Raw genomic sequence first — 27,256 nt, forward strand, 5'->3', positions numbered from 1 at the left:
AATACCCTTTGGGGTACTTGAGAGAAGTCCGGGGGGGTACGTCAACACAATTGAAATTTGGAGAAAACTGATTTTTTTTAAAGTTTTACAGTTTTATTATTTTTTTACTTTTTACACCCACACAGCTATGATTAAGTTGTTTATACAAATGTGTTGCAATGGTAGAAAAAAAAATTGTGTGTCTGAAAACTGTAGGTCCTGGGGGTATTTAACTTTTTTTTAAAGGGGTATTTTATAAAAAAAGGTTGAGAAACACTGGTCTAGAGTACAGCTGCTCCCCGAGTTATGACCACCTCCACTTACAACCATCCGCACTTACACCCAAAGCAGTCGTAAATGCGGATCTGAGTTATGAACGGCAATCCGTGCTTAAGAACAGCGCGGTCACCATGTAACTTTATGGGATCCGAGTTACGAACACTTCGAGTTACGGACCAAGTGTTGGTCCATAACTTGTTCGTAACTCGGGGAGCGGCTGTATTTATGTATTCAATTCTGCATTTACCTTTCCCTCCCTTCACCTAGCACTATACAAAACCCCTTGTTTAAATAAATACTTTTCCTCCACAGTCTTTTGCTGCGTTGGCAGCCATACTCATGTAAAACTAAATCATTCAAACTCTTACTTTCTTGAGTAGCTGCTAACATTTTCAATAGGACTATTCACATGACTAAGGGACACTCACCCGAGTAATAATTTAGAGGACTGGGCTGTCTGATTGATTGGGAGTTTTACAGATGCCTTTTCCAGCAGGTACAGCTTGGCTATGGGGATGGACAAACTCAATTCCCAGAATCAGTGGGCTGAATTCTGCCCCTCCAATACTCCTGTGCAAATCCAGTTTAAATAGGGCTGCATTGGCATGGATGGAGCAGATACCAGTTTTCATCCTACTATTGGTTCGGGTCTCATGCTATGAACTAGTATTATTCCATGGGGCACCAAGTGCCTCTCTCTGGCAAGGGGGCTGAGCATCCTCAAGTCCCTTCACTGGGAGTGTCCTTCTGTCTCTGCTGGGGAAGCTGCTTGTTGAGCACTCTGGAGGAATGAGCCAGCACCTGGCAAAACCAGTCCATTTTTATTACAGCTTCATATCACACAAACCCTTTCTGAACAAACGTGGTGGCCTTCTTGCTTTTCTGATTACCAGACCCTCACCAAATCCAACTGCCAAGGACCCAAACTCTCACAGCTGAAAGTGTGTAGCTCAACGGGATTCTCTTCCTGCTTGGCGCTTGATTTATTTTAGGTTGGAAAAGCAATTTCACTTTCATTCTTACCATCTAATGGAACCATGAATGGGCCAATATTAGCAAGTGGGTTGTATCCAGCCTAGAGGAAGTTTCTCAGCGCAGGAGGACCCTTCTTCAATTCCAAACCAAACCGAAAAACTCAGAAAAGTGATTGTGAATCTTTAAGAACCAACCAATCCTTTAAAGGTGAATGCATAGGATGGCCACTGGGAGTCTTACTACTGAGTTTCTTTGACCTTCGAAATGGCTGAGACAGCAAGGTGATTTCTGGCCTTGCGGCTCAGTTTTGGACCCCGTTCGATATCAGAAATAAGTTAAGGAATCAGAGAGCAGGAAGAAGACACATGATAGGTTTCTAGTCCTCAAAGAGCTGGAAAGCAGCTGGCCTCCATCATGACTGTGACTATTTGTCCTTATGTCTGCCTGTCCTGCAGCACAAGAATTGAGGTTTTACAGAGTTTTGTTCAGTCCTGCTCTGGAGGTAGCTGGCCGGGGGTAAAGCCAGCCCACAATGCTAGCGGCTGCTGTTCTTAATTGCTTCCTTTGCTGCAATGATTAGAGGAGTCAGGCTGGAGAGAGGCTTGGCTAATTTTAAAAATGGATGCTATTAAAAACAAAAACAGAAAGAAAACATATTTGTTATTTTCCTTTCAAAGCTCACTTTCAAGCAGTTTTTTTGTTGTGCTTGCACCATATTTAGACTCTCATTTTAAAAGGACATGATTCTGCTTAACATGTCAACACATGAAGGACAAATTCATCTCTGGTGCAATTCTAGTGACTTTGGGGAAAAGTTTGACTCAGTCTCATTTTACACTCCAATCTTGTACTCAGAAGAACTGAGGTGCAGGTTCAGAGCAGTTGCCTTTTTTATTAAGGCAAAATTCAGACTACAGAGTAGTAGGTGACAGAGAGCACACATTGGCCTCTCTCCTCTGGGGCCAGACTCTCATCTCATTTACACCTGTGATTCAGCTTTGGTTGACTTAAAAGAATTTTGTCTTTAACTGCAAACATGTAAGTAGATGAGAATCAGCCCTGTTTTATGTCCCCTTTCCCCTGCCCCATTCAAATGCCATTCCCTGGTTCTGAGAAAGAAAAATACTCACATTATATCTACTGCTAGTGTCAAAGGTAGCAAGACTGAAATATAACATAACATGATGACATGAGACTACACACTACCATCTTGTATAGCTAGTAGGGCTCCATATTTGGAGGATACAAACGTCACCTCTTAGGGTATGTCTACACTTGCAGCCTAATTTGAAATAGGACTGCAAATGTAGGCATCTGAAATTGCAAATCAAGCCCGGGATTTAAATATCCCACACTCGATTTGCATCTTCCCAGCCATGCGCCCCTTTCTTTTTTTTTTTTTTTTTTTGAAATTGACAAGACTGGACTAACTGCCCGCGTCTACACACAGCAGTGAAACGGCCATTCAAAATAAAGCCCTATTTTGAACTACCTGTTAAACCTCATTGCAGCTGTGCTGTCATCTCCTCCCACAGCTGTGCCCATTTTACCTGCAAAAGCTCCTTGGCAGACCCTCGTCTGTCTACGTCCATCTCCAGACAGCGGTTCAGAAAGTCTCGGAACACAGCAGAAAGTCTCTCAGGATTTTGAAGCTCTGGGGTTCCATTAGTAGCGATCAGATACAAAGCCTAGAGAAAAATTAAACCAGAGGATTTAATCTATTTCTTTCAGAGTCCTCGAATTCTAATATGTATTCCTGTTTAAAGCCAAATTTACACTCGAAACTTTTGCTGGCAAAGCAATGTCCATTACAGATGGGGTATTTTGTGACATTTCTATGCTGGCAAAAGCTGTAGTGTAGAAACAGTTACAGCAACATAAAGGGCTTTTGTCCACATAGCTCATTGCATTTACCTAATAAGCTACCCCAACAAAAGCAATTTTTGCTGACATAAGTTGTGAGTGCAACAGGAGGGTTTTGCTGGTAAAGCTACTTTGGAAAACCATTTAGGCTGCGTCTAGATTGGCATGATTTTCCGGAAATGCTTTTAATAGAAAAGTTTTCTGTTAAAAGCATTTTCGGAACAGAGCGTCTTGATTGGCACGGACACTTTTCCGCAAAAGCACTTTTTGTGGCAAAGCGTCCATGCCAATCTAGACGTGCTTTTCCGCAAAAAAAGCCCCGATTGCCATTTTCACAATCGGGGCTTTTTTGCGGAAAACAAATCTGAGCTGTATACACTGGACCTTTCGCGCAAACGCTTTGCACAAAAGGGACTTTTGCCTGAACGGGAGCAGAATAGTATTTCCGGAAGAAGCACTGATTTCTTACAGTAGGAAGTCAGTGCTTTTGCGGAAATTCAAGTGGCCAGTGTAGACAGCTGGCAAGTTTTTCCGGAAAAACGGCTGATTTTCCGGAAAAACTGGCCAGTCTAGACACAGCCTTTAAAGTACCAACCACACCTAAAACACATGTACAAAGGAACTTGGAACAATTCTTAAACACTGCTTACATAAGACAGTATGATACAGTTGATACTTCTCTTCATTCTGGACAGCTGTATACCACAGAGATTTTGTATCATAACTCAACCGTAGTGCATCAGTTTATACATTCAGAGAGGAAAATAGGGAAATTTTGGACTTGATTTTCAATATATGCATACAATCATATGTTCACTATGCATGCACACTTGCCATGTACATAAAGTAGATGGATACCTGCATGTCAGGCATCACACTGGACCTAAATTTTGTAGCAGTTTACAAATTCAGTGTCAGGAAAAACTGAAGTTTTAAAGAATTAAATAGAAAAACCATTAATACTATCCACACAATAGGCCAATGTTCATTAGTTTGATGTTGATTTCAATGTGCTTGGTGTAGCCACATTTTTGATATGTTGCACAAGGCTACATGACAGTGCAAAATGGGATGATACAGGTTTCTAGACAGTAAACAGAAGGTTTTGTCAGCTAAGTGACAATGGGTCTCTGCCCTCGAGAAGGGGGCAGTTTGGAACTGCTGGCTAAGCAAAATAGCTGGATGTTTTTGCAAAAGTATAAGAATATGTCTAAACTTTCTCTCCCCCCGCCCTTCCCTTTTCCTATTTATTTTGAGTTTTCTTATCCCCTCGTCATAACTCTTTTCATCTGGAGAAGTGGGCTGTGCCCACGAAAGCTCATGATACCATCTACATGTTTTGTTCGTCTATAAAGTGCTACCAGACCATTTGCTTGCTGTTTTTTTCTATAAAATTAAGTTAACCAAATTTATGCTGGCATATAGCCAGCTCAGTGATCACATGGTTGTTGTACGTCTACACTTTGTAACTTGTGTTGATGGCGTGTGTCCTCGTCAGATGTGTTTGCCTGGATTGAAATGTTATTGCGGGGCACTGTGGGACCACTTCTCAAAGTCAAGAACAGTTGATGTAAGCAATACAGTGTCTACATGGAGACTGTGTTGACTTCGCTACATTGATATTAATTCTACACCTCTCATGGAGTTATTAATTCAGCAAACCTGATGATGCAAAGGGGACAACTACCACGGGGCCTGACAATTCAAAGGGGACTGCTACTGCAGCAGTGGCAGTGGCTGGAGCCTCAGATTCTTTAAACTGCCACCAGAGCCTGGGGAGGCATGTTCTGGGTGGCACTAAGTGCTGGCTGAGGAGTGTGGTATGGTCGGGGTGATGCTGAGGGCTGGATGCCCAGCCCCATCCCTTCTGCCTGAGGACCCACCTCATCCAGGAGCATGGAGCTTGACCTGCCTCACCTTGTCCAGGGGCCTGGAAATTCTGTCAGCCCCCCTGTAAGTCAGGGTGGTAGGCAAGTTACATCAATGGGAGCAAACATTTTAGCATAGACGCTTAGGCTACATCTAAACTGCCAGCTTCTTTTGGAATAAGCTTTTCCAGAACAGATCTTCCAGAAAAGCTTATTTCGAAATAGAGTGTCTACATGCAAAAAGCACAACAAAATAGTGACTTGCTATTTCAAAAGATAGTATCCCCACTGATTGGACGCTATCTCACATTTAAGACCACCTGGAACCAGTTCAGGCAGAGCATTAGGTCAGCATTTGCTTTCTGGAGCTGATGCCTAAGGCTATCGGAGACACCTGGGTTATAAAAGGGAACTATGGAACCCTACCAACTTTTTGCACTTACACTTTCAGAATAGGAAGAGGCCTGGAAATCCCCAGGAAAAAAAAATCTGTTTCTGTTAGAACAGTCTGTCTTACAAACAGATATTAGCTTTGATCTTAGAGGGTACCCAGACTATCAGGACAGATTCAGGTTTTATTTGCACCACTGTCCATTCAGAGTAATTGCACATAACTGATGTCTCTGGATTTAAACAGGTAGGCTACGTCTACACTGGCATGATCTTGCGAAAAAACTCTTTAGCGCAAGAGTTCTTGCATTAAAGTAGTTGTGCAAGAGAGCGTCTACACTGGCATGTGCTTTTGCGCAAGAGCATCCATGCCAGTGTAGACGCTCTCTTGCGCAAGAAAGCTCTGATGGCCATTTTAACTATAGGGCTTTCTTGCGCAACAAATTCATGTTGCCTGTCTACACTGGCCTCTTGCGCAAGAACAGTTGCGCAAAAGGGCTTATTCCTGAGTGGGAGCATCATAGTTCTTGCGCAAGAAGCCCTGATTTCATACAGTAGAATGTCAGCTTACTTGCACAAGAACACACAGCCAATGTAGACAGGCAGCAAGTTTTTGCGCAAGAGCAGCTGCTTTGGCGCAAGATCGCACCAATGTAGACACAGCCGTAGTGTTTAGATCTGTGCCACTGTGTCTGAGGACTGCTGAGTTCATAGATGAATTGATCTTTTCCAGCTTTTACCACCTAAATGACTCCATCAGGATGGAGACATTTGAGATGTCAAATGACCTTCTGTTTCGACAAACTTACTGTCTCCCTTCTGTATGATGTAGGCTTAGTATTGATCTATTGGAGTTGCATCTGCCCCATTTTCAATTCCAAGTCAAATAGGAGCTGCTGGTTAAATGCAGGAGCCCTTTTAGAAGCTGATTCACTGTGCTGATTTTGTCATAATGCATGAGTCATGAGGAACAGTCATCCTTAGCCAGACATTGCACCTTTTGAACATTTCAGGGGCAGTATGCAGGAAGTGAACAGATTTCTCGTTGGTAGTAACTGAACTGCAAAGGGGCAGTAAGCATTTGGCATACAGAAAAAAAAACAAGAAGTATTCAGCAAATAGTTATAGCTGAGATTCGGGAAAGTTAGATACAGCCAGTATATATGTCACATGTCATACTCACATGTGTTAAGATCAATTTATAAGGACTCTCAGGCTGGGAACTGTAGAGGCCCAAGTACTCTAGAAATATGTTGCAATTTTTTATTAAAATTAATACAACAGGCGATTCATAGGTAAAAAGAAGAAAAGGGCTTGTTTCACAGAAGCTTAAACGACTCAACATGGATTTCAAAGTATATTGCATTTTTGTGCACTAAGGTTTGTATCTTCAGGCCTGAGTGCATATCTGGCACAGTGAGTCACTGTAAAAAGAGAGTAACACTATTGCTGGCTGTGTTTGTGAACTGGAAGTGAATTAGGATCTCCAGAGGCTAGGAAAGGCACGTGTGTCATAAACTGTCTCTGAACACTTGTAATTCAAAGGCTACAAGGAAGTAATCAATCCAGCGTGGAATGTGCTTTCCTTGCATCTGGGAAATGACACAGGCTTTTGGATCTGGGCAGCTATTAACTCCGTCCATGATTAACGACCTTTAACTGCCTTTATTATTTATTTATACATTTATATTGATGCCAGCAACTTTAAGCACCTGGGCACCTTACATTATTAAAACAATTATTCATGTAATAAAATATCAACCCTTCAGTTTAAAGCTTTGCAGAACTCCCTGAACGCAGACAAACACTTAACCACAGCCATTACAATGACCTATAAACCTGCAGGAAAACTGGCCAAAAAGGTATATTCCTAGAAGCTCCCTAGACCACCCCTGGGAGCAGTTTTCAGAAGCATGGACCCTTCCCTGAGGATGCCCTGAAGAGCTTATTTCTGGGAATTAGAGTGATCCAACAAATCATAACTTCAACAGGAAATTAACCTTTGCTTAACCTGGATGGGCAGCGGTATAGCAGAATCTGAATGCAAGCAGAGAGGAGAAGCCTAATTAACTTTGCAATCTTTGATCAGCAGCTTCTAAAGGAATCCAAATCACTCACTGATGTCATATGGTAGGGAGATTCCAGCAGGTCAAAATCAGCTGCAATCCAAGGCATTACAGTTTTGCAAGGGTTCCCAGAGGAAGATAATAAGGTAGGAAATCATTCTCCTTACCAAGGAGCTGAGCACAGCTCTGTCATACCCACACTTGTGAAGATCAATTTATGAGGACTCTCAGGCTGGTTCTGCTCAGAGGTCACTGCTGTAGCACCAGACCAATAGCACAAGTGCCCATTAGAAAGCAAGTCTCCCATTTAGTGTAATTATAAAAATCCACTACCCATGTCCCCTCCCACACAGTACCTCCATGCACTGCAGTCTGCAGGTGCAGGTTGTCACGTGCAGGGAGGAAAAGCCCACACTTGCACTCCACACCCCGAACCTGTGGCTTTCCAAAAGAATTGAGAGCCTTTTGCAAAAATGGCCACATCAACTTCGTTTAAAGCCCCATGGGCCACTTCATCCTCACTGGTCCTTTCCTTAAGGGCAATGACCAGCACACTTTCTACTCCAACATTATTTTTGATCATCTACTAATTCTTTCAGGCTATGTCTACACTGCAGGCTTCTTGCACAAGAAGCTTTTTTGCGCAAGAGAGCGTCCACACTGCATGGACACTCTCGCGCAAGAAAGCTCTGACAGAATGGCCACCAGGGCACCTGTGCTTCTTTCGATAGGGGTTTTTTTGGCGCAAAACCAGCCTATTTCCCGTCCACAATAACTCTTGCACAAAAAGGAGTTATTCCTTGTAGAAAGAGGAATACCTATACTGCAAAAACCCCTCTCTTCTGCCGATTCACTGTACATTTTCTTGCGCAAAAACGCGCTTGAGGTGTGGACGCTCCACGAATTTTTGCGCAAAAACTCTGCTGTGTAGACATAGTCTCAGAGGCAATAGCCTTGAGCTGGTGATTGCAGTCTGGATACTACAGACCAGAACCTAGGAGTATGTCCACACTGCAATAAGACTCTTATGGCATGGACAAGGCTGGCCTGGGTCAGCTAATGGTGACTTGAGGGACCCGGGCTATCCAACTGCAGTGTAATGATTGGGCTCGGGTTGGAGCCTGGGCTCTGAGCCCCCATGTGAGGTGAGGGTCTCAGAGCTGGGGCTACAACCAAAGCCCAGATATGCATACTGCAGAGATTGGCCAGCCCTCCAGGACTGTTCTGAAGTCTCCAGGAATTAAGATTAATCTTGAATTAAAGATTATGTCATGGGATGACATCTCCAGGAATAAATATAACTAAAATCGGCAACCCTGTCCAATGCCCAAGTCTGAGTCAACTAACCCAGGCCCCGAGATGGTGCTGCAGGCTTTTTGCTGCAGTGTAGGTGTCCCCCATGAGAAAAGCTAAAGGCCATGCTTTGTTTTGATAGTCTCTCTCTAAAAATCTGGAATTACTTATGAAATGTTAATCCATGGGTGAATTCAGGAAAGGAGATACAAGCTGTATCTTCTGTAAATGTAGGCTGCTCTATGGCTCCAGGAATTCATCCCAGGGACAGGAGACCCGTGTTCAGCTGTGTATTTCATTCAGGCACATATCTTTCAGGCATATAGTTATGTAAGATTTCCTTTGCTAGTCACTCATCTTAATATGCATATGGATTAATTTAGGGAATAAAGACACTTCTTAGGGCAAAAATTTAAACTATTCCATAATATAAATGCCCCAATTGTTTGCTACCAATATTTGTATTAAAGGATAACTTTGAAATTGCACTTAATAATATTTAGTAATTACAGATTTCACAGGTAATTGCAGGTAAGACATTTCATTTATTTAACAAATATACAGTAGTCTGTGTTTGGGAAAATCGTCCTTTCCCCCTTGTTCTGTTCAAAATTCTTTTCACAGGAGTTTATCAGCTGGAGAAACTTGGAATCAGAAAGATTTCTGCCATCAGAGATACGGCACAAGGAGACTTAAGAAAACAAGTCGACATACCGAGCATTTTTAAACAGCTCTGAATTAAAAAATGACATATTGAGAACACCACCATGTCCCTTATCTCCTTTATGTACCTTTAGAGGTATATAAGCTTTTGTAGCCCGGAACCAGTTTGAAAACCAGTGCTTTAAACAATATATCGGTATGCTGCAATGACACTGTTGAAACCACACCTAGCTTGTGTGGTTTAGACAGGATTTTGTATCTAAAATTAGGACAGCATAGAAGAACAGTGGTATATGATTCCACATGCACCTTACCCTGAGAGGATTTTCATTAAGGTACGGGGGTTCTCCTTCCACCATTTCTATTGCCATGATCCCTAATGACCAGATGTCAACTTTGGGGCCATACGCTTTTCTTGTTACTACTTCAGGTGCCATCCAGTAGGGAGTCCCCACCATTGTGCTCCGTTTGCTCTGCTCTGGGGTGATCTGAGCACAAAACCCAAAATCAGCTGCCGAGAAGAAAAAAATACTGTTAACACTGTGAAAGTAGAAAGAATTATACTGTAAGAAAAAGATGAATTGTGCTGTAATAACTGAATAAGTTGAAGGAATTCTGTTTGTCTTTTTAAGAGGAAGAAGAAAAGTATGTTAATGTTGATTGTAGGTATGCAGATCAAGGTGCTAGCCAATTTGGGCCTGAGTTTAACAGGAAAAGAAACATTAAGTCTTAGGAAGCAATTCCAGATAATCAGGGAGATATAGCCAGGAGATTGCTGTGTGCTTAATATTGAAATGAAGATACTTAACCACACTAATAATGTGAAGTTTTGCCACACCCTTTGATCTTGTTAACTTGGCCTTTTGACTGTATAAAATCAAGGGGTTTGAACCTTGTAGGGTACTCACATTTTCTCCATGCATTTTAGCAAAGCTTTGCTGAAATAAACAGAGCAGTCTGCCAAATCTGTGAGTCCTGTCTGACTTTGACAACACTAACTTGAACTATGAAGCAAACCAATACAAACGTCCCATTCTCCATACAAGAATGCATCAGAGTATCTGCTGGATACCTTGCTTTTGCTTACATACCAGGATATAATCAAACCAATATTGAATTGGACCATTTATGTTCTTTTAACAAAGTCTGATGCTATAGCTATGTGAGAAATGACATATCCTTCGGGGTTTTAGATCAGAAGTCTGGGCTCTAGAAGAACACAGTCAAATAATTTTAAGTCACCTACCTATGTTTTGAGATTTCCCTGAGGTGTTAAAATTGTTTTCAAAGGAAACACTCCTTGACCGCAGTGGCCAATGTACCAGCACTTCCTTCTGATAACTGACAGTCAGTTAGCAATTCCACAACCACCACTGGGGGAATAATGCCACCTGAACAAAAACACCTACTCAGTTTGACAGATCCATCCATCCCAAGTAGAATGTTGTCACTCTTGATGTCTCTATGGATCACTTGGTTTGAATGCAAGAAATCCAGCGCTTGCAGGCACTGATTAAAAAAAAAAGGAACATAAAGGTAAAAGTTAATGGCCTGATGTCATTATAGGGGGAGAGGGGCATAAAAATATCTTTAAAAGATTTAATTTCTATATGAATTGTCAGCAGTGGCAGAATATTGTGCTGTTAAGGGAAATAGCTTGCTGTTTCATCGCTATTAGAATAATAATTTACTAAATGAAGGCACATTAGCGTTTTGAATTGGAAATGTCAATTATTGTTACAGACTATAGCCTGGAAGCACAGACAGAATGATTGCTGCTACAGTGAACGTAGCTATCTCTGTCCCACATGACAAACCATTATTTGCCAGAAAAGAAAGAAAAAAGTTATTTCAGCATGAATTGGCTCACTATTGGCAGAATGCTCCATGCCAAAGAATTTAGTGTTAGAATTTACAGCAGACTTTAAAATATTTTTAGTCACTTTTCAAAAAATGCCTCAATTTTGGATGTAATTTCTCATACTTGAACAAATAAGCATGTGTTTTTATTTGCAGGTTTTTGCATTCTGTCACAAGACTATTTCCTTTTAAAAGGCAAGGAACAAGGTGCACTGCTGAACTACCATACATTCAAAGAAGCAAACCTAAGCATAACCAAATCAGTGAAAAGTGCCATCATAACTGAACTTTATTACAAGGGTGGCATCTTGCAGCAGAGCATAGATCTGATCTCCTTTAAGATACACTTCCTACTCTAATATTAAAAAGAGATCCCTTACATTTTTCCCATACCATTATACTATCCCAGCATACTCATCCATGCCTGGCACCTCTTACCTCCCTACAGACAGCTGCTATCTGTCCTTCATCCATACAGGTCTCCGTAACAACGTCTGTTAAAGAACCTCCTGCCAAGTATTCCATGACTACCCAAAGTTCATCACCTACTAGGTAGCTGAAACAAGAAAATGAAGACACCATTATCAGTAAGCACAACTATTTAGGCCTGGGGTGAGGAAAAAACAAAAACGGATGGCCCCCAACTGAGAAGGAAAAAGACACTCCCCATATTTCTTTCGTAGAAAAGAACCTAGGAGGACCCAGGCTAGTAGATTTTGTGTGTTCTAGCTCCATGGGGAAAGCTGGGGGGCCCTTAGGTTCCCCACCCCGATTTAGAGAGCTGTTTTGACAAATGATGACTTTGTCTATTTGTCATTTCTCAGGTACAATTAACAGTTCATCGTGTGAAGAATGTGTATAGTGCAAATGAAAAAAGGTAATGCATTATAAATAATACTTTAACTATATATATTGTGTGCTTTAGATAGTAAAAATACAGTTGAGAAAATGTAAACTTTAAAGAATGTTAAACCAGTCTGTCTCACATTACTTGTTTCACTATGAAATATGCATATAGAAATATAACCAAAAGCTATAAGGATATCCACTGATGGGGGCCGAAGATGGAATTTGATTAATGGTTTGAAAACCTTGAATAATGTAAAGACGGGGAAAGGAAATCCTTCATGTGCTGCCTGCAGAAAGCACAATCAAGCTGTAGCTGAATGTTTTTCATTTAGCCCATCAGAAGCAAAGCAAGAACTTTTTTCAGTGCATTTTTGAAGCATCCATGGATATACAAAACCAGTTTTAAAACCGACAAAGCAAAAGTTTATGAAGTGCTTTGACACATGAACAATTCTTTTAAAATTTAGTCTTCACTGAAATCACATGAATGGTATCCAGTTGGGAAGCACCAGTTGACAGAGTTTCTATCACTGTTTGCCAGTGCCCACTTTAAAAAATAGGAAGAATGTGTCCAACTACTAAAACACGCAGATTTATGTAGTTATTGACAGCCGTTTTCGGTAAAGGCCTGTGCTGGCCAAGATTTTCAAAAATTGTGTCTATACAGTTTGCAGGACTCTTTCACAGGTGCACATAAAGAATAACTTTCTGTATGTTTGTATAAATGGATCCTTATGTTCAGTGATCAGCTTTGTGTGCACAAAAGGTCACTGCACACAAAAGTTTAAAAATTGGCTAAATCTTTGACCCAAGCTCAAAGTTAATGACTGACACAGCTTACCTGTCTAAATAGTTAACGATATTAGAGTTCTTATTTTCCCTCATAACAAGGATTTCATTAATAATTAGTTCCTTTTTAGGCTGCTGCTGGAGATTCATTTGCTTTATGGCCACCTAAAATGACATTTAAAAAAATACTGTTTAATAGTATAAATTGCAACAGACCAGAATGTAAAAGAAATAAATGTGTTTGAAACCATACACTTCAGAACAGCTGAAAACTATACCAAACTGCCCTTTTATTGGGCATTAATTATCCATAACTAGCACAGCAATACTATGCTTTATACTTTGAAATCTACCCTATTTCATCCACTACTTGGATGCCAATTACAGAGTACACTGCCTTACATCTTATTTTGCAAAGTATATAAAATAGCTTTTAAAATGTCTACTGTTTCTTAATATCATTAACATGCTATAGTCCTTTCTTATTCCAAAATGGTCTCAATTCATTGCATTCATTTTTGCAAGTAATTACTGATTCTGGTACAGTACTTTGATTAGAATACAATACAAAATCATCTTGCAATAATTGTACAAGAACAAAACAAGTTCAATAACTGTTCTCCACAGGGAAGATTATACATTCCCATTACATAAATTATATAAAATGCACGTATGAATGTAATACAAAAAACAACATTAAAAAAAACATTATTAAGGTAAAAGAAGCCAACTTAATTCTGGCATTTCCTGACTTGAATGCTTGACTTAGCAATCTGAATAATGTTGTTTTAATGATGTCATGTGCAATTATTTAGGTTTTTTAAAAAACCTGTAAAACCCCGCCCCACCCCCAGCCAATGAAAGCGGTGGGAAGAGACACCTGCAGACTCACCTGCCCATGCTCCCCCCCCCCCCACCTCAAAGTATTATCTCTTTTGCCATAACCTCTGCAACATGTTTCTGACCCAGGCCTGTCTCTTCTTCCTCATCCTGTTTACTCATCCCAGGCCCATTCTGGGCTGGCCTAGTCTCCACTCATTAGACTTCTTATTCCAGTCCCACTTTCCTTGACCAACCTGTTCAAGTCTCCTCATCTAAGCTCTCCATTCCACGCCCACTCTTCACTCTCACCTCTGTTCCTAGTCTCCTTGTCCAGACATCTCCAGTACCTCCTAGTTCTTCCTTACATAAGAACATAAGAATGGCCACACTGGGTAAGACCAAAGGTCCATCTAGCCTAGTATCCTGTTTTCCAACAGTGGCCAATACCAGATGCCCCAGAGGAAGTGAAAAGAAACAGGTAATCATCAAGTGATCCCTCTCCTGTCACCCATTTCCAGCTCCTGACAAACAGAGACTAGGGACACGATTCCTACCCATCCTGGCTAATAGACACTGGTGGACCTAACCTCCATTAATTTATCTAGCTCTTTTTTGAACCCTGTTAAAATCCTGGTCTTCACAACATCCTCTGGCAAGGAGTTCCACAACTGACTGTGTACTGTGTGAAGAAAAATGTCCTTTTATTTGTTTTAAACCTGCTACCTATTAATTTCATTTGGTGACCCTTAGTTCTTACAATTACAGCTCTACTAAGCTTGTCCCCTATCTCTTTTCCCAGGCAGTCAGTTTGCCTCATGCCCCAACTTCCTCTTTCTCCTTTTCCTCCCCATCTATCAGTCTTCTTGCCTGAATCTACTCCGAACTCTCAACCACCTCTGACTCTTCCCCCCTCCACTCTGCCTGGATCCAGTGGCAAAGGTGTGGGAGTGGTGATCATCTCCCTGCTTAAATATTTGGGGCCCAGTACACAGCAGCAATTGCAAGGAAAGTGCTACTCAGTCCCCAGCTGTAGACAGCATTTGGAGTAATTTAGCTGCAAAAAATCTAAGACATCTCAACTGAGCACTTGCTGTAAATTTTCAAACACTGCCAAACCATTATCATAGGGACACAATAGGCACAATTTCAAATCCCTGCTCCCAGGGGAGCTAACAGCCTGAACGGGACTTTAGGCAAGGAGAGAAGGGGCCCAGTTCCGTACTCCTGGGACAGGATCTCAGGTGGAAGGGGCAGGGCTTGAGTAGCTAGCCCTTAGTACTACCCAGAGCATGGTGCACCCCCTCTCCCAGCCCTCAGAGATGCACGGAGCACACTGCACAGGGATCTGGTGGCAATTTGAATGAGCAAGGGCTCCTGGCCCCTTTGAATCAGCAGGCCCTGCGGCAACTGTCTCCTTTTCTCCCTCCCGCCATCCTCCCTCCCATTGCCTGCTCCACAGCAGGAGATTCTCAGTTTGCCAGAATGTTTAAACTGAGACAATGTAGTTTTCAATAACCTGCTTCTCAGAGAGAGCTGAACTGTTTGGGCTAAGAATTTTCTTTAAAAAAAAGAAAAAGAAAAAAAAGTAGCCTGCAGCAGATCTCTGACAATTGAAAACAGGGTCATATGACAAGAAATGTCAGGCAACCATTATATGATGTGGCATTATCTGTCCCGACTCTAATATGCACCAGAGGTGAAATTCATTCCATCTCAAAAAACAAAGGATTTGAAAGGGGAATGAATGAAATCCAGCCAAACAAACATGGGAGAAGCAGCCCTTTCATGGACACTACTGCAGCTCTATGTTGGCCTCTTTGGACCTGGTTAAGAAAATACTTCCCAGGTATAGAGGTGAGCTGAAACAGTAGGGCATCCAAACAAAGAGCTGCACTCAGACCCTCTCCCCCGAGAACTGTGTAAGATCCCAATACTCCTAGCAATTATACATGTGCTTAACTTTAATCACACGGGCAGTCAGTCAATGGGAGTATGTCTGTGCTTAAATTCAGCATGCGCGTAAATGTTTGTAGGACTGGGCTTAAACATGTGTTTTCATGGTAAACATGATCTATTCTAAACCATTATCTCCAGGGTTCTGAAACCCTTATGAAAATCCCATTACTGTAAATGTGTGACATGGTCAGATGAATGTTTTTGTGTCTGATCCTGAGAGAAGTGACTAGCAGCTCTGGATGATCAGCACTTCTGAAAACAATGCCATTTTTATTAGGATGTCTAAATATAGCTTTCCAGGGTGTCTCATCACTTAATCTTGAAAATGTTGGCCATTATAAATTATTTTATGTAATTTCAAAAACTTTGAAAAGGAAAAGGAAAAGTAGCAAAAACTTGGGAAGTTCGAAGTCAAGACATTCTTCATTCAAGACCTCATTCATTCTTCTGCACCCCCAACTGTGACTGGCTATTTCAAGGTCACACGTAATCAAAATATAGTGTCCTGCACTGTGATTGATACATGAAGCATAAGTGCATGTTTTAAGGACAGATCTTTATCTTTAATTTTGAGTTTCCTTGTTTTTAATGGTTTGGATCAACCAACTTCAATGTTATCAAAACATTGTTTATTAACAATACTCTGTCTTGAATTAATATTTGCAATGCACTCCGAAAATGAAAAGTGCTATAGAACAGCATGAAGTGTTATTAGCTGAATCAATGATTAAGATAAATTGAGAGGCACTGATGGAAACATCCAACAGCTAATTTGACAGTAGGTTGTTATATTAATACACTCAGTAATTAAGTGCAACCACAGGGAAAACAATAACAGGAAACTTGTAAATGGCAGAGGTGCTTAATAACTTCTTTGTTTCGGTTTTCACCAAGAAGTTTGAGAATAATGGATGCCTAACAGTGAATGTTAGTGGGAAGGGAGTAGATTTAGAAGTTAAAATAAAAAAAGAACAAGCTAAAAATTACTTAGAAAAGTTAGATGTGTTCAAGTTACTGGGGCCTGATGAAATGCATCCTAGAATACACAAGGAGCTGATAGAGGAGGTATCTGAGCCTTTAGCTATCATCTTTGAAAAATCATGGAAGTTGGGAGAGATTACAGAAGACTGGAAAAGGGCAAATATAGTGCTCATCTATAGAAAGAGAAATAAGAACAACCTAGGAAACTACAGATCAGTCAGTTTAACGTCTGTGCCAAGAAAGATAATGGAGCAGGTAATTAAAGAACTCATCTGCAAACATCTGGAAGAAAATAAGGTGACGGGTAACAGCCAGCATGGATTTTTAAAGAAAAAAACATGTCAAACCAATCTGATAGCTTTCTTTGATAGGATAACGAGTCTTGTAGATAAAGGATAAGCGGTGGACAAGGTATACCTAGACTTTAGTAAGGTATTTGATATGATCTCGCATGATATTCTTATCAATAAACTAGACAAATACAACTTAGATGGGGCTACTATAAGGTGGGTGCATAACTGGCTGGATAACCGTTCTCAGAGAGTAGTTATTAACGATTCACATTCCTCCTGGAAAGGTATAACAAGTGGGGTTCCGCAAGGGTCTGTTTTGGGACCGGTTCTGTTCTATATCTTCATCAACAATTTAGATACTGGCATACAGAGTACGCTTATTAAGTTTGCAGATGATACCAAGCTGGGAGGGCTTGCAACTGCTCTGGAGCATAGGGTCATAATTCAAAATGGACAAATTGGAGAAATGGTCTGAGATAAACAGGATGAAGTTTAATAAGGACAAATGTAAAGTGCTCCACTTAGGAAGGAACAAACAGTTCTACACATACAGAATGGGAAGTGACTATCTAGGAAGAAGTACTACAGAAAGGAATCCAGGGATCATAGTGAACCACACGCTAAATATGAGTCAACAGTGTGACGCTGTTGCAAAATATGATTCTGAGATGCATTAACAGGAGTGTTGTGAGCAAGACATGAGAAGTCATTCTACCACTCCACTCAGCATTGATAAGGCCACAGTTGGAGTATTGTGTCCAGTTCTGGGCACCACATTTCAAGAAAGATATGGAGAAATTGGAGAAGGTTTAGCGAAGAGCAACAAAAATGATTAAAGGTCTAGAAAACATGAGCTATGATGGAAGGCTGAAGAAACTGGGCATGTTTAGTTTGGAAAAGAGAAGACTGAGAGTAGACACGATAGCAGTTTTCAGGTATCTAAAAGGGTGTCACAAGGAGGGCGAGGGATAGGGGGGAGAATTGTTCTCCTTGGCCTCTGATGATAAGACAAGAAGCAATGTGCTTAAACTGCAACAAGGGAGGTTTAGGTTGGACATTATGAAAAACTTCCTGTCGGTCAGTGTGGTTAAACATTGGAATAAATTGCTTAGGGAGGTTGTGGAATCTCCATCGCTGGAGATATTTCAGAGCAGGATAGATAGACATCTATCTGGGATGATCTGGATGGTGCTTGGTCCTGCCATAAGGGCAAGGGTCTGGACTTGATGATCTCTCTCCCTTCCAGTTCCAGTATTCTATGATTCTATGCCTTTCTGTTTAGGATATAACTTCTCTTTTCATACTCTTTCTGGTCATGTTTTCTGGGAGTGCTCAATAGTATTGGATGACCTTTCTCTGGTCAGTGCAATGAATCACAAATTTTCCTAATACCATTTAGAGATGGGCAGCTCTTTTGATATAAATACCTTTATACTAGTAGAACTGTTTCCACACAATAAGAGTATCTCTAGACTACATGGCTGTTGACAGAGCCATGTAGATGAGTTTACTAGACATAGGAAAATGAAGCAGCGATTATTTAAATTTCACAAGGTAAACCTCATTTCACAAGGCATAACTGTGTGGTCAACAAAGGCTTCCTTTGTTGACCGCGGCGAGTCCAGACTGCCCCGCTGTGCCGCCAAATAGCTGATCGGCACAATGCGGTGGCCATTTTTATGTAAATGAAGCGGCGATTATTTAAATCGCCGCTTCATTTCCCTATGTCTAGTAAACTCATCTACATGGCTCCGTCGACAGAGCCATGTAGTCTAGACATACCCTAAGATGACAGAAATTTATCTTTATCCATTTCTAAACCAGTATAGTTAAATCTGTAATAAAAAATTATGTGTAAATCAACCCTATGTGTTATCCATGATGCCTTTACAGATTTCTTTCTATACAGCAGTACAGGGATGCCATAATAATCTAGGTTGCTAGGGCTGGGATTGGTGAGATTTAAGAGGATGCAAGAATTGGATTAAGGAAAGAGTAGGTAGGGGAAATATTCTACTTAATAGCTAGCCATATTAAGGGTTCAATTTTGCTTCAATTGGAAGTCAATAGCAAAGCTCTCATTGGTTTCTATGTAGTGAGGCATTTCAAGAGTTCAAAGGAAACCATTTTAGGGATATCCTAACGTTAAGCAATATGTGAATAATGAATATGATATAATATGACAAAAGAGAAAATATTCAAGAATCACATACAAATCTGGATTTACTACTTAATATTAGCACTCACCTCCTGTCCTGTGGCAATATCTATTGCTGTATAAACAGTACCCGATGCCCTAGAAAAAAACAGCAGGTAAGAAGTGAGGAGATGTACAGTGCCTTTGAACAAAGTGAAACTCATGCACCAAATCTCTGCCTAAGTTGTTTATGGAATACATGTATTCAGCCAGTACAGAATTTAACTGTGCACAATGTAAAGGATGTAAGATAAAAAACCCAAGCTCAGGACATGAGTGAAAGGTGTACACTGAGTCATTTGTTGTGACTAGACCCGGTCAAAAAAAAAGGGAGGGGTTTTCCTGGAGAAAAAAAATGCGTTGGATTGATTTTTTTAAAACTTTTTTTGTTTAAAACAGAAAAACCAAAAAAGTTATCTTTTTTTTTAAACCCAAAAAGTTCTGCATTTTCTTCTGTTTTGTTTACTGCTGGAAATAAGACACATTTCCCAACCAGCTCTACCTATGACTCCTTCTGCATGATTTAGGGGAAGAATTTATGGGCTTCAGAGGACCTGTACCCAATCCTCATTTCTTAGAAGCACTCTGGGGACTCTGGCAATGGAGAATAAGAAAGCAGGCAAAAATTAGGGAAAATAATTCCCTCTGTCCATCTTCCAGGAGGAAGACACAGATACACGCTGACGATTATTAGCATCTGAGATGCTCAAAGATACTGTGTTTGCTTGTAGGCTTTCTGCAGAGCAACCGGTTGGTGTCTATATCTTAAAGCAACAAGCAAACCTTGACAAAATCTCAATTTTCCTAAAGGTTTATCTTAATATTAATGAAAACCTTCTAGTAGAGATTCAAGTGTGGTTGAGTAGAGCTACTTATGTTTCATTCTAACTTTGTGTATGAAGCACTGCTAACTTTATTTTCTACTCTCAACATCCCATTTTCTGCCCAACTGCTTACTTCTATGAGCTCTTGTTTGGCTTTCCAACATTGCAAAGTTGTCCTTCTATTTTAATGTTTTCCTCAGAGGTAGAGTTTACTGATCTTCACAACATGGAAGGATAGGTTAGGAACCTTAAGGTTCTTTTTGAGGCAGAGATTTGCCATGGACTTGGTCTGTCCCTGAGATAACTGGCTAGATTGTGAAACCTCATTTTTAATTCTGTTTATGGCCCTAGAGACAATGTTTCTTTTATTTGCAAAATTCTGCCAGGTGAGAAATCCTAGATTCCTAAAACCAACTGCAAATAAAGAGATAAGAAGCCCCAGATTCCTAAGCACGTCAAGTCACTCGGCAGCTTCCTACTGTAGGGTGTGAGACGCTTGAATCCTTCATCATCCTTACATTCACATTTCATTTTTAAAGCAGATCTGGAGTCTGTCATAGAGTCACCAGAAAATAAAGTGATACACTGATCAGCATATGCAGACTAGACAGTCTGGTTTTTTGCCATCTGTTCCGGATTAAGAAAGATTCTTTTCCCACAGTGTTATGGATGGCTAGAATTGGAAAGAGGTAATACACAGAGTAAACCACCTAATTAATATTTAAATGTCAAGGGGCCAGGTAACATTTGCTTACACTACTGGAGACTAACACCTGAATTAAAGCATAGGTTCTCAAAATGTGATCCCCTAGAGACCTTTCCTGCTGGTCTGCAAAAGCGGGTGGACCAGGAAATTTTGGGAAAGGAAGCAGGAACATTTACTTACTCTTGAGTGAAAACCTTGGAGAACCAGCTAATTTAAATTGAAACCAGCTAGTGCTGCTCAGTGTTACATGACCTTCATGATACTTCTGTTTACCTGGAAGCTGAAATATTTCCACAGCATTATAATTTGGCAGACTGACTCTTTTGTGCACTACAGACTGAGAGCCTGCATTGGAAACAATGTTATCATTTGGCATGCTATGCATTCTTTTAATATAAATGCAAATGCATTTTTCTATGACTAATTATTGAGATTAATCCAATTTGTTTTCATAAAAATCAAACAGCTTATTCAGGGTTGCTAATACTGAGCTGTATGTACCTCTTCAGCTCACTCCTTGTTAGGTTTTTTTAATGAACAGCTATTTGAATTAGGGTGCTTTTTTGTAGGCTCAAGGCTATCTTGTAAGAATTTAGGTAGAGTATTTCAAATAAATACTTTTACACTATATAAATACACAGAGAAATACAGATATAAATTACATTATATAAATATGTAAATAATTTTACATTAGGGGCTTGTTCTTTCAAGTGGTTATAAATTCTACTCAGTTTCTAACAACATCTTAGTTTTAATAAAGTTAGGCACTTAGCAGGAGCTGGAATTGGATCTGTATCAGTATCCAATGGAAGTGGTGAAAGTGAACCAAGAAACTTTATTAGCTTTATTAACATGTGTCCTACAATTGACAGGTAAATGCTCTTTGCTGCTATATATATCTTAAATTGTGTTATTTCCACTCCAACTAATCTGATGAAGTAGGTTTTACCCACAAAAGCTCATGATTCTCTCATGATTCTCTTTGTGTGTGTGCGTGTATGTGCACATGCGTGTTGCACAGCTATTTTGGGATACCAGAGGTATGCCGAAATAGCTACCCCGCATCCACACAAGCCACCTGTTATTTCAAAATATTTTTCAAAATAACGGGTGTGCTATTTCACCATCCCGGTAAACCTCGTTGCACAAGGGATAAGGGATGGCTCGAAATAATACATTATTTCAAAATTAGGCACGGTGTAGAGCCATCAAATTTCAAAATAAGCTATTTCTAAATAGATTCGAGATAAGACATGCAATTTGTGTAGTGCAAATGGCATATCTTATTTTGAGTTTAGGGTGCTGTGTATATGCACCCTAAGGTGCCACAGGACTACTCTTTTTTTCAAATCATTGAAGCCACAAAATATCTTTATGGTAGGAGGAACCTGAAACTGATCTGAACCAGTGTAGCTTTCATAGAATCATAGGGCTGGAAGAGACCTCAGGAGGTCATTAAGTCCAGCCCCCAACCCAAAGCAGGACCAATCCCAACTTTCTCTATCAAGAAACAATAACCTAAGTTTCTTAGCTATTCTGAAATATCCACAAATCCTACACCAAAGATAAATACCAGGAAAGAGATTTAGCCCTGATGCTCACCCACCACCAAGTGTAACTCTGCTGACGAATGTACACTGTTCACTAACCATATGGAGCACTACTGAGCGACTGCCCACCCAGTTCACTTTTCCTTACATCAAAAGCTCTTTGACAGCTGCAGTTTGCCACGTAACCATTTCTTTCCCCATTGCCTTCAGTCTCCTTATTCACAGCTACTGAAAGATCTAGTCACACATTTCCTATTCTATTACTACCTTCATCATAAAATTTAACTGATTATTTGTAATAAATGCCAGGAAATCAGCTCGGTTCGCTGGGACATCTCGGTTCACTGGGACATCTTCATTGACGTTCACTAAATATATAAGCTGAGTGATGACCACATCATCTCATTTACCATGTCCCATCATGCACCGCAATTCCTTGTCTCACTTGAAAAGCAAAGCCCAAGTGTACAGCATCCGCAGAACAGATTTCACTTCCCCTGTGCTTCAACAATCTTTTGAGATCTGTATTCAGGGCAACGTGAAGGAACATTTACAATTCTCTTTGCCAGACTTGTGCAATATGTAGAATGAAGCTTTGCTATCACAACGGTCAAAATATACTTTCATCTTGGCTATAAAATTAAGCTTTGTTCCTGTCCCGATAAAACCAAAGGGATTGTTTTTGTATGTCTTTTTTTAAATGCAAACACTGCCACTACATTTTAATGCGAGTCCTTAATTTGAGTCATTATATATTTTTCACATTTTTTAAAAAAGAGTGGAATGTCTCCAAAAAAAATTCTTTCAAGGAAACCTGCAATGATTCAGATGCTAATCCAAAAATCGGTGTGATAAAATCAAACAAGAATTCTTAGGAGAATAGGTTCTCTTTCTCAAAGTCGTGAAAGAGCTTCTACATCCCACTTTTCAGTGACTAGAAATCCAACAAGAAAAGCTTCTTTCACTGTTTTCCTACTTGGAGGCCTGAAGTTTAAAGCCATCAGAACACATAATATAGAGAGAGTTGACAATAGTTAAGACTGCATTCTAAGACACTATTTCCTGCTTCCAGGTGCTTCTAACTTTGACAAAGTTCAATCATTTTGGCTGAAATTTGCCATATGAATTGCTGGTCTCAGGCTACTGTTTTTTAAACTTCAGCAAAAAAAAAATGTTTTTGAAAGTTCAGCCATTTTCAAGAAAATTGTTTTGCCTATTTAAAAATTCCTACTACTGTTTCATTGAGAAGCGCTTGTAAGTCCATACTTGGAAGTAGGGATTTGAAAAGTAGTGGGAGAAAGCAGGTCTCCCTCGTGTCAAGGGTGCCTTTTGCTATCTACATGACACCAAATGAGGCTGGGGAGACTGTGCAAAAGAAATATGAGATCGTTTAATAAAAGATTGTCATAATGCAAATACATAAGTAACTTTTAATAGTGTCATTTCTTAACTTTTAATTGAACAAAACTTTAAAAACAGCGAATAGTCCTGCAGCACATTAGAGACTAACAAAAAATGTAGATGGTATGATGAGCTTTCCTGGGCACAACCCACTTCTTTAGATGAACTTCTAACTGTGTGACTTTACAACAGCAACATCATGTAACACAGATTGTGAGGGGACAGGTGTTGGGTGCTTATATACATAAAATTAACAAGAGTTCAAAATGGTTCTGGTCTATTTTAGGATGAATTTTGGGCAATAATTTCATATAGTTCTTATTTTATCTAAACTTGTTTGTACATCCATATTTTGAAACAAAAGGTTTGCCATGAAAATAATTGATTTTGGTAATAGCACTATTTATGTGCCTTAAAGTTCCCTAACAACTACTGCAGTCTTGCTCTAACTATAATTGTAGGGTAAAGTGACCTGCTTAAAGGAATAGTAATAGAGATGTAGCCATGTTACTCTGGTCTTGCTGAAACAAAAGACAGAACTATGCAGAACTTTAAGGACTAACAAGATGGTTTATTAGGTGATGAGCTTTCGTGGGCCAGACCCACATCCTCAGATCAAATTGTGGAAGAAAATAAGCACGACCATATATACCAAAGGGATACAATCAAAAAAAGTGAACACATATTCTAAAATCTGTTCTAAAATATGATTTGTCAATTTTACATGTGTTCACTTTTTTTTATTGTATTCCTTTGGTGTCATGCCTATTTTCTTCCACAATTTGATCTGAGGAAGTGGGTCTGGCCCATGAAAGCTCATCACCTAATAAACCATCTTGTTAGTCTTTAAAGTGCTGCATAGTCCCGTCTTTTGTTTAAAGGAAGAATGTGTTTGCTAAAGTCTTAACATTGTTCCCTATTGTTTGGGCAAAGAAAAATGGGTCTGTTTCCCTAAATATATAGATCTTTCTTTTGTCCATTGCTTGCTGTTTTCAGCAAAACTTTCCACTTTGAGGCAAGGTTATAACGTGTGTCTCTCCCCTCCTTCCTTCTTCCCCAAATTCACATAGTTTTGACTAAAGAAACACCCTCTTCATTTCTTTAATAAAATTGCTGTGTGCGAACTTTTGAGTAAAAGTGAGTAACACATAATAGTCTAATTCTTAAAGCCCAAAATAAGAACATTGTTAGAATAATGGTTACTAAAGTTTTACCCTATTCTAGACTCCTGAAAAGGTATTTGCTTCTACAATGATAATACATAGTTGATTGTACCACTTCAGCAAAAAATCATATGGTTTTCCATAAGATTTTATGATGGTTATCAGAAATGAAAAGTCTAATTCTTCTCAAAATAATATTTTGTTGCTGTGGTAAAGTAACTTGCAGTAACACATGATACTAGTGTGTGTTTATCTCATCACAAGATTGTAATTACCTTATCTTTGTAATGCACAGGTCTGGTGAGACTATGCCTTGTGCTTAATCTACATGTGATTGGATTTGGGACTTTACAGGTCAGAGAATTTCCACAAAATCAATACTTTGCTCTTACTAATATGATAAAGCATACATGGGATTCCATTCTGGATAAACACCTAACACTTTGAAGAAACCATGTTTCTGATGACTAGCAAATGATGTATCTTATGGCCAAATATTGAGAATTCTGTGCATTAGAACAGATTGCATTTCTGTGTACCTACTTTTCATTATCTATGCTGGGAAATAAGGGTTATTTAGCCTCGGGCTTTTGTTCTCAAAGTACATGATTTTAAACCTGACTCCTGCAATATTCTTTTCAACTAAATTATTTTTGACTAATGTCTCAGCTGTACAATAATACCCAACAGATAAAATGATAAATGGCATTTTCATGCAAAACAGGGTAAATGTGTGTTTCTCTAGTATGTCTGTATAATTCTGGTCATAAAAAAATTGGCTTCTTCCATGAAAGCAGATGAAATACACCATACATCTGAGGGATGACAAGTTTGCCATGTCCCCGTAGTATGCTATCAAGCCAAACATGAAAATGTCTTTGATGACTCCTCTTGGTCACAAGAAAATATTGACCAAGTACAATCTAAACAAATTATTTGAAAGTATAACTTCCTTGACTTCAATGAAGTAATGTCAGCAAAGTATTTGGCCCGCATTTATAATTATGACTCCAACTCTACTTACCCTTGACCTATTTTTTCAAATCGTGTGTATTTCTTCTTAGGGTCACCAACACTCACAATACTTCCTGAAAGAGAAAAGAACAATGAAACTCACTTGAAAATGAGTTTTATATCTTCTTCAATGACAAACTGCGGCAAGTCAAAATCAATCATTATTACATGGCAGTATTGCCATTATGTGCCATTTAGGTTCAATGTGGTCATATAAGCAGTAAGAGTAAGAATAGCAGTTTAATAATTCAGGTGGCATCCACTATTGTTCTTTAATCCACTGAAGAGCTTGTTTGCCTCTGAAGCTAGAAAGAAAACTAAGAATGCGAACAGTAGAGAAGAGCTTGCCTAACATTCAGATATGAGTTAAAGAATTAATAAATATGCAAATGAGTATATGCTTAAATGTTAATGAGAGCTAGCATAAGAGTACTAATTTCCTCAGAACTAAACACTCTCTTTATAATTCCATAGGGGGGTTCGCACTTTCATATATTAAACCCAACTTTGGTTTTTGGAATCAACATTTGTATACAGTTGCCATGTAGAGACCAGGAAGAAAGTGATTAAATGTTTTAGCCTTTCCCACAGACTGTCTTTTTAATAAAATAACAGGTAACATAAAATATTTAATTACAGGCTTTCGACAATCTTCATTACATAGGCTTAGTTGTGAAAGAGCTTTCATTTGTGTAATTCATTTATACAACAGCAACACTGCTTGTCTTCAGTCTGACTTGTCTCAGTAACAAACATTTTATTTGGTACTTTACAGTGTGCACACATGCTAATCTGACTAAAAGAGAAGACATCTTCCACGATTTAAAAGAGCAGCAGTATTCTTCAGACTCTAGCTTTTAATTTATTTAAACAGTTATTACATTAATAAAGTGCTGGTAAGTTTATAAATAAATTGATCTCCACAAGCAATGATGGACAGAGTGCTGCCCTCTACTGAATAATTGTTGCAACAACTGGCATTTATTAGAAAGTTGCGAATACATTAAGGGTGGGATTTTTTTAAAACGTGTGGTTTAGAAGCCCAAATCCCACTGGAAAAAAAAAATGCTAATAATTCAATAGTTTCTTGCTTGATCAGAAGTGTAAATGGGCTGAATCAGGAGCAAACAGAAAAAGTGGGGAAAGTGTGCTTAAACTGAGTAATGGAGCCACAATCTTATAAACCCTCACAAACGAAAGAATACAGACTTAGCATTGCTACAAACTTCCATAGATAAAACATAAAAATTGATGAAAGCTATAAAACTAAATATTCAGTGGCTACTAAAGATTTAATTTACAGGGTATAATGCTACAATATTTGGATATTATTCCTTGATTGAGAAAAATGTCTAGAATGTGATAATGATTTGTGTGTATTTGCCTGGAAATTTACTCTCTCTCTCTCTCTCTCTCTCTCTCTCACACACACACACACACACACACACACAAAAACGCCTGTACTTCCAAATGAT

At 39.5% G+C, this 27,256-nt stretch overlaps 1 protein-coding gene across 7 annotated transcripts in view; it reads right to left on the bottom strand.

Annotated features, from left to right (window-relative positions):
- Positions 1 to 1,583: 1,583 nt before the first annotated feature.
- The window catches only part of PAK3 (p21 (RAC1) activated kinase 3), a 200,792-nt gene continuing 175,119 nt past the window's right edge, over positions 1,584 to 27,256 (bottom strand). For all 7 annotated transcript variants that reach the window (XM_014580110.3, XM_014580109.3, XM_014580107.3 and 4 more), the window contains 8 exons: positions 25,792 to 25,855; positions 19,174 to 19,222; positions 12,927 to 13,039; positions 11,675 to 11,792; positions 10,786 to 10,885; positions 9,691 to 9,887; positions 2,784 to 2,921; positions 1,584 to 1,858 (listed from right to left, as the gene is read on the bottom strand). In XM_014580110.3, the coding sequence (XP_014435596.2) occupies positions 1,769 to 1,858; positions 2,784 to 2,921; positions 9,691 to 9,887; positions 10,786 to 10,885; positions 11,675 to 11,792; positions 12,927 to 13,039; positions 19,174 to 19,222; positions 25,792 to 25,855 (869 nt within the window). In that variant the 3' untranslated portion in view covers positions 1,584 to 1,768. The remainder of the gene's footprint in view (positions 1,859 to 2,783; positions 2,922 to 9,690; positions 9,888 to 10,785; positions 10,886 to 11,674; positions 11,793 to 12,926; positions 13,040 to 19,173; positions 19,223 to 25,791; positions 25,856 to 27,256) is intronic.

This window comes from Pelodiscus sinensis, chromosome 13 (genome assembly GCF_049634645.1).
Source record: "Pelodiscus sinensis isolate JC-2024 chromosome 13, ASM4963464v1, whole genome shotgun sequence".
Taxonomy (NCBI): domain Eukaryota; kingdom Metazoa; phylum Chordata; order Testudines; family Trionychidae; genus Pelodiscus; species Pelodiscus sinensis.